Source organism: Dipodomys ordii, unplaced genomic scaffold (genome assembly GCF_000151885.1).
Source record: "Dipodomys ordii isolate 6190 unplaced genomic scaffold, Dord_2.0 Scaffold8, whole genome shotgun sequence".
Lineage (NCBI taxonomy): Eukaryota > Metazoa > Chordata > Mammalia > Rodentia > Heteromyidae > Dipodomys > Dipodomys ordii.
In genome coordinates, this window is record NW_012267224.1 from 23,344,986 (window position 1) to 23,358,030 (window position 13,045).

Sequence of the window (13,045 nt, forward strand, 5' to 3'; positions counted from 1 at the left end):
AGCAAGTTTTAAATGAAAACAGTCTGTGAAATTCAGTCTGATGATTTTGGAAATCTTGTAGATGAAATTGAGGCTATCAGAAAAAAATATAGCTACAAACTTAGTGAAAGAGATTCATTTTGTTTTGATGTCATTCTCAGAGACTAGTGTCCAAAGTCCTTTAGAAGCAGAGGTATAAACTGACCAGCTATAAACTCCGACCAGTTAATCTTTGCAAGAGTAGATACCTAATCACTTTGCTCAATACTCATATTCTTTCTGAGAACTGAATCACAGCTTTCTTAATTAGTTCCCTGATTTCCTGACAGCTCTATTACTATCCTAAATCTAGTACTTGTTTAATTATTGTGTGCTTCCACTCCTCTCTTATCCCCCAAATAAATGCAAATCCATATTACAGGATGTCTCTTGGGTTTTTTTTTTGTTTTTTAAGAAACATTATTGAATCTTAGATTTTACACAGAGTCTGGTGCATAGTTGGCATTAAATATATATTTGCTGCATGAGTTAATAATGAAGAAGGGATTGAGATAGCACTAGTAAAGAAAGAAGCACTTGGATTTTTGGTACAGGCACACCAAAAACATTTTATACAGTAGGCTATATATACTTAACTATAGACATGATTTGTCTCATGATTCATAAAAAGAAACTGAGAAGAATGAAAGGGAGAGAAAACAGGCAGATAGAAAGATATCCAAGTAACAGAAAGAAAGACTAATAAAGAGAAGGGAGAAGACAGGAGACAGGTGACAAGGGAAAGAAAGAGAAGGGAAAGAAGAGAAAAGAGTCTGCCTGTTGCATTTCCTCTTCATGAAGATATTGGTTTTTTCTATACAATTAAAGGCCATATGAAAATGAAGACTTAATTTCTAAAATCACAGAGTCTCTGATGAACCAAACGTTTGCTGTTTTTTCTTTTAATGCAAGAGAAAGCTGACCCAATGGAGTAACTCTAATGAGAGGCCACATGAAGAACTATCACCTTGGGATGGGTATCGATCCCAAACCACAAGAAATAAACAGTCATGGTTTTAGTTTGTTAAATAAACTCCACTAAACCATCTTTCTAACCCACTAGATGCCATCTACAGGCTCCTCTTATATAGTATACATGAGCCTTTGCCCCTTTTATGATTTTTAATTTGGTAATAAACTTTCAGAAATAAATGAGCTTTACTATTTCTAGCACATTTGTAGCTGTTTATTTCAACTCATCATCACTGGTATAAAGTCTGAGTTCATGAATACCTTGTTATATTCTCTTGGAATTTTAATGTAAAGACTGTCCTTGATACCTTCAGTTTTTGTGTTAGTTTATCGTGCAAGTTGGATCAAGAAATGACCATCTTAGAAGGAAAGAGATGAAGTCAAATACCTGCACAGGTGTTTCAGGATGCCTTTCTCTGAGCACTGGAGCAGCTGGAGTCTCTGGAAGAGGTTTAGAAGCCTTCTTTTTGGCTTTTTCCATTTGAACATTGGTGAAATAGTTGACGGCAGCAAATTCAATAAGGGCCGAAAATACAAAAGCAAAGCAGACAGCTATGAACCAATCCATGGCGGTAGCGTAGGACACTTTAGGCAAAGAGTGCCTGGCGCTGATGCTCAGTGTGGTCATAGTGAGGACAGTGGTTATTCCTTTAAGGCAAAAGAGCAAAGACACGCCTTACTGTTACCTCTACACAAAACAAAACGAACAAATAAAGCCCTAAATAATTAAATGAGAGGAGCTTCACAAATCGAACGATTACCCAAACCAAGCCACTTTTGGTGAAGGATTTGGATCTTAGTCATTGAGCAAAATATAAACTTGGAATTGAGAGATGGATAGCATTCCGTTTTAGGTCATATGATCATTGGCTCAATGTGGCTTAACTTAAGGTGGACAAACTTACTGAGTCTTCATTTATTCCCACAGGGTTTGCTGTAAAAATGGAAAAGTATGTAAAGGTCATAAGTGAATCAATACTGGAATCTGAGCCAGTATAGCTAAGGAATTAAGATACACACTTAACAAGAACAGTGCATTAATGCTGCAACTTCACAGTAGAAAATAAGGAACATCAATCTCCTCAATTGGAGCATCAAAATTTTCTGATAAATATTGTCCACTGCCATTGAGGATTACTGTCAATAAAAACATAGATGTTATATACAGTTATATATTTATATATAATACATATATACATTTATATGCATATATGTATATATCCTTATCTTTAACCATTATCTATAGAATTAAAAAATAAATTTATTCTATGCTCAGCATAATAATTCATTAAGATTACAAATCTATTTTGTATTTTCTCAAATTGATTTTTAGAGTGGTTGGCTTAAGCTATGGGGTGTTTTTTTTAATCACCCATCAATTTATGGCAGGAAAAATATTTGACACAAAAATAGAAATACTTCTCCATCAATTTTCCTCTTCTGAAATATTATGACTAGGAAAACTTCCCACCACCACTTCCAGAAATGGTCTGCACCATTCTCAGTAGAAAACTCCACTTGCCAGCTGGACTTAGTAGTAGACAGCATTAATTCCAGCACTGGAAAGATAAAGTCAGTAGGATCATGGGTTCAATGCCAGCCTGAAGAACATATTAAGCACAAGGCCAGTCTGGGCTATGAGACTTTGTCTCAAAACGAAAGAAAAGAAGAAAAGATAAAAGAAAGAAAAGGAAAAAATTCCACTTGCCATTCAAATCACAGAGCAATGCATTATTTGAGAAAGCTAACGATTATTTAATTGTCCTTTTGCCAGATGTGACTATCTTACTAAATCCTTTTGAACTCATCCTGTATAACACCTAGGATAGGTCCTGAAGTTGACACACCCAGGCATGTGGAGATGAGGATGATGGATGGTGGTGATAGCTAGTGATGATGATGACGATGATGGCAATGATGAAGGCATTTAAAATGCATATTCCAATTCATGTCAATCCCAAGCTGAAAGGCAAAATAATGCATAGTCAGCTCATACAATAAAAGGTAATAGATATGTTGGTTTAGGGACAATCCTGTCTCCTCAATTTAGCACTTGTTATCATTAATTAGCATTTAATTTAATTCTTCCCTGGACTATTTCTTTTTTGTCTCACATATGTAAAGTCTTTTCCAGTGTGATTGTATAGAGCAAGCTGGAGAACAGGCAGATTGAATAGTGCTATGGAGATAGGATTCTTTTAGTGACAAGCGCGTGACAAATGTGTGGGAAGTAAAAACTTTTCCACTTCCAGACCAATCTTTGTTCTCTAAGTTCAATTCTCTTCTGAATCACTGATAACTTGAACATGGGAAAATTAAAAAGTCTCTGCAATCCATGAGCTATAGATCTTTTAAACATGTTCCAAAAATTATACAGAGAAGGAAGTTTGAAGATTAGATCATATTCCTTCTCATACAATTATTCTCATGGTTTCTTTTAATGGTTAAAGTAGATTTTAAAATAAGTGTATTCAGTCATATATATAGACAACTAAAGGTCCATGAAGTTATAACAGAGTAAATTGGTTGGACTTTGATTCAAAAAGAGACCTTTGAATAATTCAGCATCCATTTCAAATTTCAGGAATAGCGTAATTTTCTTCAACTGGCTGTGTAATATGTGAGTAAATATTACAATAACTCTGAGAAAACTTTAATTACAAAATTTAAAAGTTAAACCAAATATTTTCCCTCTTTTATTGTGCAACTTATGTGCAATGGGCTAAGAATTTTAAAATGTTCTGCAGCACTCTGAGGTCTTCAAGCAGTGTGTTCTTTCTAATGGCATAGAAATTATGCTGAAAGTACTTGAAACATAAAATGTGGAGAGTGCAGTTTAAATAAAAATATGACTCAGTGCTCAGAAAAACATAGAGACCATAATGTGATAACCAAAAAGGAAACAGGAATTCAAACACCAGAAACTTAAGATCCCCCTTGTTTCTGTAAACATTTTTATTTTTCTTTGTAATAGAATGAGTTATCCTGAGCCTAAAAGTAATGGTTTTCATTTTCTTGTAATCTTATCTGAAAAAAAAAACTTGTTAATACTGACCAAGCAAGAAATGAATGTCAATTATTGAGCAAAAAACCCAGAAGTAATATTTTGATTATTTCGGGGCAGTCCAACAAGTTAATCATTTAAATTAAGCTACAGATACAAATACAAAAATGTATATATAAAGACAAGTAGATTTTTAAATTGTTTTGCCTTAGTTTGATTTTAAAGTGTATGGAATAGTACCCAAAATGCTATGGTTTCTATTTTTTTTATTTTATTTATTTAATTATTCAGTGGTTGTATAATGTGGTTACAATTTCAAAAGTCAGGCTATGAGCACAATGCTTCATGGTCAATGTCACCTCTTCTGTAGTTCTCCTCCATTTCCCCCTTCCAGCACTACTCTCAAGTTACATAGTTCAGTTTTTACATGATGCACATTGAATGTGATGACTGCATTTTCTCATCCTTCCTCCCTCCATTCCCTCTCCCACCTCCCCCCACCCCCAGCCTTTGGACTCCCTCCCAAAACATGTTTCCACTTATAGCTGTTGGGGAAAAAAAATTAGGAAAGTGGCTGGTGTAAGAAACCAAATTAAAATTGTTTTTTAAAAAATCACGATATTTGTATACATTTTGTTTATCTGGTGTCCACATCTGAAGAAAGTACTAACAAGACAAGGGGTTGCTTCAAGACAAGGGGTTGCTTATCACATATGGTTTCAGGCAGAGCCTTCGGCTGAATAAGTGCTAATAGAATAGCAAACAGAAGCCAACCTTTCAGATGAGAATTCATGCTTCTTCTGCACTAGGAAGAAAGTACCTTTGATGTCACTGTTAGAGCCTACTCTGCCCTGAAAATATTTCAGAGCTATAGCTACTTTTTTTTTGCATGTTTAAGTATTGGTGCCAGTCCTTGCATTTAGAATGTTAAGTAAGCATATTGGCTGGCCCAAGAGCCGAGAGAGAATATGTAAGAGCAGGCTACCAGTGTACAAAAGAGTGAATTTTTGGCTGGCCATTCCAAGAAAATGAAATAGCAATGATTTAGATATGCCAGCTGGCAAGTGGCATGTTTAATGTTTTACCATACTGGAATAATTAGAGAACTTAAGAGTCACATAAGCTTGGAGATAAAAGGTCTTTGAAAAGAATTTAAGCACACTCTGCTTGTTAAATTTGCACTGATGCTTGGAAGTTTTGTTTTTGCATCATCACTACTGACATCTCTGAGCCACCAAATGATCTTTCTGGTATGTAAGAGGGAAAAGAGAGTCAAAAAAAAAAAACACTACCCAGAAGTCATGGTTACCAAAAGCTCATATGGAATAAATTGCTAATGTTCCAAAACACTGAACATTTTACTTCACTAGGAAAGTTCCATTCTAGATCCTCAATAAATAGTCTAATAATTACCATTCTTGGGACTTTGCAGGCTTAACTATTGGCATAATTTTCCTAATCAGTCAAAGCCAATACTTTGGCATATGAGCCTAAACAGGAGAAAATGGAGAATTCCAAATAAAAAGTCCTATTCACAAAATATCTTCTGTGCACATTCATAGACTGTCATCCTGCTGACCTGAAATTCCTCACAAGCCACCACATCCCTCAGCCTGTTTGAAGACAAGTAACTGAGTTCTCAGAGTTAGGCAGATAAGGTCTTAGATTCACCACTTATAATTTTATGGCAATACAAGTTTCTTATTATCTTCCAGTCATTTTCCTTATCTATAAAGATGATCAATGACTACTTTGTTGAATTATTGAGACAATTAAATAAGATAATGAGAGCAATATAAAGTAATAATGCCATCCTTACTACATTCTACTTAATTTTCTTACACAATTGTATATTTGCAGGGAAGGGAGAGATTTGAAATTGATCAAGAAAGAATTCAGATTTCTCCATCAGTCATGATCATACTAAATCGCCCAGGTCATTCACGTTATAGTATCTACAGTTATTTCAAGTGCTGTATTCAAATGAACTCATTTAATTCTATAGAAATCCTATGAGGTAAGTATAACCATTCATGGTGTTTAAACATATGAAGAACAGAATAAAGTCACCAGACTTATATCCAGTAAGTGGTAGATCTTGAGTTTAGAACCAAAGGTAATATCTCATACCTATGGAGAGTTCGAATTTTGTCTTCTTATTCTTATTATCACAGGGAAAATAAATGTGTACAATATGTGTACAAGAGATTTTCATATTTGTAAATCCTAAATGATAAATGAGGCTTAAAATTTTTTATTCATACTAGCTTCCAGAATTTTAATATTTTTTATTACTAGCATGAAAAGACTGTGATCTTGTGCTGAGCTTCAGTAGATATTTCTTGTCTATAGAATAACAGTAAAGCATAACAATAAAGGTCAACGTTTAGTACAAGTGTTAAAATGATAAATGAGATTAAAAACATCAAGACTTTCAGAATGCCTAGTGGACCATACTAGAGATATATGTTATTCCTAAAATGGACGAAACTAAGTTAGGATGAAACAAATCTCCTCTATATAAAAGAAATATAAGCATTCCAATACAGTACAGAAATTAAATCCCCACTAGTCTGCGAGGAAGAGATGTAGTAATGCAGTGCTATGATAATGGAGAAAATAATAAGCAGATTTGGATTCTGAACCCTGACTATTGGTAACCAATGCTTATTTTTTCTCTTTCATAGAACTTACATCAGGTAGCTGAAATGCATCCCACATTTTCTACTTATTTTATGAAGTAAGTAGAACCATGATCTCTTGTCATTGGCTCCCTATGATCACAGCCTGACTCCAACACTGACCCTCTGAATGAGTTTGTCAAGTATGATTAAAGAGTGGGTGATGAACTATGGAAGGAGTATCTATACAGGAATAAATCACTTCTATCCAAGATACTGAGACACCCTTCTCTGTAAGAGGATTGGAGTAGTATAAAAGGTCTCCGTTGCCTCCAATTCCTTCTCATCACTCTGACTTTGACACTACCATATAGAAAAGGCCAAGGATACTAGAACCTTTATGAGAACTATGCCTATATTCCAACGGAATCCTTCCTATTCCAACAATGAAAGCTTCATAGTCCACTCACAATAACAAGAAATAAGTAAACAGAATAGTTTTATGATGTAAATCCATGATGGCTACATTAAAGACAGTAAATAAATTCCAAAAATGTTAAAATCATAAACTCGGCACTGTGGAACACAGTGTGTATAATAAACAGCTTGCAAAACATGGAAACCTAAGACAAAAAGGATCCTGACTCAGCCTAGGTCACAGAGTGACTTGAAGTCCATCCTGGATTAGATGCTGCCACTAAAACAACAACAACAACAGCTTATGAGCCTTTGAACTCAAATGTTCTGAACTCCATTCCATTTAGAATTCACTGTATAAGAAGCCACCATGCTAAGGACAAAACAAACAAACATTGGTTTAGAAAAATGTGGTATAGCTGGAATATAACATTGAGTTTATAAATTAAGCACATAATACCTTCCAATTCAATGCCTTTAAACCATTTAAACTATTTGTTCCTCTTCATTAAAGCCAAGGTATTCTAAGACTTGCATATTCGTTCAACCATGACTTTTGTTTGTTTTATTTTAAGCTCTCAATGCACTTCATTTTAACACCGACATATAAATTTAATGCAATGACACAGCATTATGCTAGAAGCTCAGGAATATCATGGAAAGTGAAATTATATTCACACTTAGTCTTCATCTGACTGATTCTCAACAAGGAAAATCTGAGGGGGGAGGGGATCCCAGAGTCAGAGGACAGGTTTCCCCAAGCATTAGCATTTTGGATTTATTAGCTAAAAAAGGAAACTCATGTGATTCCTTATATCCTCAATGATGTATTCGTGTTTAATATTTTCATAGAATTGTCTAAGGGCTATTCTCATGAATCATAATCAAAACAGAATATGGAAAAAAATACCCAAGAAATGAATTGCAATTACCAAACACAGTCCTAGCTGGAACGGATTCCTTATTTATCCAGAATGAAACTTGAGAAAGGATCACTGTCATAATGCATGGAATATACGTCTGAATCATAAAATAGCCCATCTTCCGTCTGAGGTGGAAGTAGACGGTCATGACAATGTATTCACCTGCAAGGAGAGCATGAATAAAGGGCTTTGTTCATTCCGTAAGCAATTATTGAGTCATTTCTTGATTGTATTTCAAACAAACAAACAGGATTCTGAGCAAAGACATGGTCTTCTGTAAGAAATATATAGTTTCCTACTGGGGTGTGGTGGAGAATAGAACAACAGTGATAATGAACATCATATTCAGGAAATATTTTTATTCTGTGGAAGGGTTAAGTCACTTAGTAAATTGGACTTTACTTTTTAATTACAGTATTTTCTCCTATAAAAATACTATAATGAAGGCCAGGAGCTGGTGGCTCACACCTGTAATCCTAGCTACTCAGGAGGCTGAGATCTGAGGATCATGGTTCAAAGCCAGCCCGGGCAGGAAAGTCTGTGAGACTTATCTCCAATAAACCACTCAGAAAACAGAAGTGACATTGTGGCTCAAATGGTAGAGCACTAGCATTGAGCTGAAGAACTGAGGGACAGCACCCAGGCCCAGAGTTCAGGCCCCACGATATGTGTATGTATATACACATGTATATACATTATATATACATATTATATATAATGTATATACATGTATATATAATATATATATAATGCTGAAGCAATTAGCTTTAATTTTCTGTGTTTTTTAGGGGAGAATTTTAAACTAAAATTTACAGATAATTACTGGAAAAAGTGAAAACATACACATTTTCACAAAAAAATAAAGTTTCCTTTTGGAAAGAACTTAAATATATATTTTGCTTGTATATAAAATATATAAACACTTATACATAAATGCCTGTATTTCCTTTATATGCATTGTATGCACATTCATGTATACAAGTTTAGAGGAAACTGCCTGAATTTTAGGAAAAAGCTATATTGGGTATATGAAAATGTTGGATATATGAAAATATAGACATGTATAGCACAGAAGCATAACCTATACAACTAGTGAGTGGAACACACTTTAAAATTTCACCAGCTATACTTTTACCTTTGCATTTGAAAGAAGTAAATTGGTCAAGTTATAGAGGAGGCTGGAAGCTTGCAGGAGGCTGAAACACAAGGCTGTGAGATCTCACATCCTCTTTATTTATTTGATACGTGCCTTGATAGAAGGCAACTGTATAGGTTCATAACTGATGTGAACTGCCCAAATGGTGGCAACCATGACAAATGTTGGGGAGATAAAAGCCATAGGTATTTTGGGGAGAGAAGAATGACAAAACATGTGGATTTATACAAAACATCTTTAAATAAAGAACACAATAAGCTAAAATAAATGTTGACGTGACTTCATAAATCAGTTTTATTTCTCACAATTAATTTCCTCTCATTTTATTTTATTTATATTTAATTTGTAAATCATTTTATTAAAGTATGATTGACATAGAGAAGGATGGTATGTTTAAAGTATAATAAGATCATTTTAGGGGTTATGATAGATAACAGAAACTACTTTCACAATCTCTCATAAATCCATCCATCATCACCTCCAAAAGTTGACTCCCACCTTCTTATTTGTTGTTTTTGTGTGTGTGATAAGAACTCTTAATAACTATCCTCTTAGGAAATTTTAAACTAGTCAGTATGGCATTGTTAGCATTAGGCACTATGTTCTTTAATAGACCCAGGAGTTATTATATTATATAATGGAAATACTGTACCCTTTAATTTGTCTTTCCTGTTGTCCCTCCCCATTCAGCCTCCAAGAACAATCTTTCTGCCCTCCACATCTATTAGAGTATTTTAGACTCATATGCCTTCACAACACTGCTTTATCATTTTCCCCCTTAAACCATAAAGCACTTCATCATTTCATACTTTTGTTCCAGGTATTACAATGACTATTCATGATCTCCTACTACAATTTTAACATTGAACTGATCTGGCATCAAGACTTGTAACTTTTTCAATGCTCAGAATTCCTGTGCTTGCATTTTAACTTTTCCATGAAGCGATAATAGCTTCATGGCTTTAGCAAGTAACTTAAATACTTCTTATGTACATATTCCTCATCAGTGAAATGAAGATGGTTAATAGCATTCACTTAATGAAGTGGTATTATGGTGTGGCTTTGCAATGCCTCTCTTAAGCTCCTGTATTGAAGGCTTTATCCCCAGCTGGAGATGCTATTTTGGAAGGTGACTAAAACTTCTGTATCCAGAAGAAGTAGATCATTCTACAAACCAGGAAATGAGCTCTCACTAGACACTGAATCCAGTGGTACTTTTATCTTTGACTTTCCAGCTCCTAGGACAGTGAGAAATACATTTCTTTTCATTATATACCCTCAAGTATATTACACTCTGTTATAGCAGCATAAATGGACTCAGATAACTATCACTGATTTTTTTTCCTGGTAAAATGTATATAGAAAAAAAGTATTAGCTGGGCACAGGGGCTCAAGCCTGTTATCCTAGCTATTTGAGAGGCAGAGATCACGAGGATTATGGTTAAAGGCCAGCCCAGGCAAGCAATTTACCAAGTCTCATCTCAACCAATAAATAGTTGTTCATGATGAAACATACCTACCATTCCAGCTACATGGAAAGCATAAATAGGGTAATTGCTGTCCAGGTCCACTTGGGCAGAAAGTAAGACAATATTTGGAAAATAATGAAAGTTAAAGAAGTCTAGAGATAAGGTTCAAATGGTAGCAAAGACAAGGCTCTGATGAGCTCAAACCTCAAAACTGCCAAAAAAAAAAAAGTTTATAGAACAACCAATGATCTGTCAATTTGCAGATGAGAAAAACTAAATGTCGTGCTTCCTTCCAGTCATATTTCAAAGACCAAGGACCACAATAGCCATCTATCTATTCATATGGCACTTTTAGTGCCTACCCTTCATACACTTTGTAATTAAGTTTTATAATTTACTTTCACTACGGAAAAGGGGGAAGGTGAATTATAAAATTAGGCAAGATTTTAAAAAAAAGATTTTTGAAAGGCACCAAAAAGAAGCAGACCCATCCTTCTCATTCCACTTTTAATACTTTTAATATATCTAATCACTAATTTTTATTTCTGTGTATTAAAAAAGTCAATTTGCTTTTCACGTCTCACCAGTCAGAATTTATTTTAAGCTGAAATAAAATTATAAGAAATTCTAAGCTGTGGTTTATTTCTAATCTTATTTCTAAAAACGTTTCATTGATAATGCTAGGTATTTCGATGAAAAAGCTAAGAGAGAATTGTTTTGCAACTGACAACAAAAACAAGAATGATATTGAGTTTAACCTTTAAACATCTCACCGGTAATGGATTTGATAGTTTCGCTCGACACTGTTTGCCCAATCAGGTCATACTGAACTAAGCTGGAAGACTCCTTGGGCACTTCGACTGATTTCTCAGGACCTTTGGTCCAGGTGTAAATCATCTCACTCTTCGGATATGCATCTGAATGAGAGCAGAAGATGTGCTTAAGAGTGCAACTCTTGGGTCAACATTGATGGCCAAGACTTACCAAGACATACACTCAGGAAAAACGGAATAGGGCTAGGATCTAGCTCAGTGGCAAAGTGCTTTTCTAGCAGGTTCAACAGCCTAGGTTTGATCCCCAGTTCCAAAAATAAATAAATAAAAATTTTAAAAGGACAAAAAATAAACTAAGTAAATACAGCTTAAAAACATAAAGAAAATGGAATAAGTAAAAGACAGTGCTCATTACGATTTACTGAAAACATGCTTCAGATTTAGACGATTACAACTATTCTGTAAACAGTCTCGCATATCAGCAGGATGCATTGTTTTTATGCCAAAGAATTAGAGGACCTGCTACAACTAAGGCATCTACAAGGCTGCATATGAATCAACACACCTGAACCTATTTCTATACTAATAAGACATGCTACTGCAAACAATCAGCTGTATTCATCCTCTAAAACAGGACTACCAAACTCTTAAGTCTTTCACTTGGGTCTTCCAGAGCCTCCCACCAATCCTGATTTGTTCCATACTAACAAAGCTCTGCCATTTAGAAGTGTACCAGATGCTGCCTCTAATAACAATAACAAAACAAAATGAATCCTGCTGGTGGGGAGCTCTCCAGGGGTCATCTCTTCTACTCTCTGCCTCTGGGCAAGACCCAGGCTGTTTGGAACCCATCCTGCAGAAACAAGTGGCTGTGCTATTTGTAAAGCTCTCTAGGGGGTATAATTACACAACTGGTTCTACTACCTTTAAACTCTCACAATCACAGCATTTTCTCTTCTATCTCCAACAAATGCTTTCCCGGGGGCAATTTTTAAGCCCATTTTCTGTTATTCCATGTTCACTGAAAACCAAGACCAGCTGCTTGCTTACCAGTCTACTCGGAACAGACTACTTTGCTCACACACAAATCAGTTCAAAAGAACCAGAAAGAATTGTGTGCCATCCTCCCCCCCTACACACCTTCCTAAAATGGTTGGGACACAGGCAGTACTCAGTGGAATTGTTTAATTCTACAAAAGGAAGTCTATATCCAGAAAGCATATCTTTATCAACAGTCTTGCAGAGCCAACTGGGAAGCCTGTGCTGCCCTTCCGCATCATACAATCATGTGTTAGCATTTGTCTCCTGAGGTATATTTGTCCTATGTCATGTATTCCAAAGCCCATCCACTTTGTTCTTGTCTATAATGCTTCATATCAGTTTCTCTCTCTGACTCTCTGTCTCTCTCTGTCTCTATCTCTCTCTTCAGCAAAATTAAAAATTAAGTTTCTCAGGAAAATTTCTTACTGACTCTGATGTGCCCCTCTTTTACATTCCCAGTCTAAAAATACCAGCTTCTATAAACATGCTCTCTTTATTTTTATAGGAAGCCTAATGGGATACCAGCTATGCTTAAGTCATTGAGAAGAGGGCTTTTCATTTTTTTTTAATGAAAACTAGAAAGGAGAGTAGAGAAGACTTCCCCTGGATAAGCACTACCATGTGTGAAACTTAAATTATTATAGCACTAAT

The 13,045-nt window shown here is 35.2% G+C and overlaps 1 protein-coding gene across 3 annotated transcripts in view; it reads right to left on the reverse strand.

Moving 5' to 3' along the window:
• Positions 1-13,045, reverse strand: part of Gabra4 (gamma-aminobutyric acid (GABA) A receptor, alpha 4) — a 60,369-nt gene that overhangs the window by 31,351 nt on the left and 15,973 nt on the right. For 2 of the 3 annotated variants that reach the window (XM_013008971.1, XM_013008972.1), the window contains exons 6-8: positions 11,354-11,497; positions 7,965-8,117; positions 1,379-1,638 (exon numbers count right to left, since the gene is read on the reverse strand). In XM_013008971.1, the coding sequence (XP_012864425.1) occupies positions 1,379-1,638; positions 7,965-8,117; positions 11,354-11,497 (557 nt within the window). The remainder of the gene's footprint in view (positions 1-1,378; positions 1,639-7,964; positions 8,118-11,353; positions 11,498-13,045) is intronic. The other variant, XM_013008973.1, reaches the window with a different exon arrangement.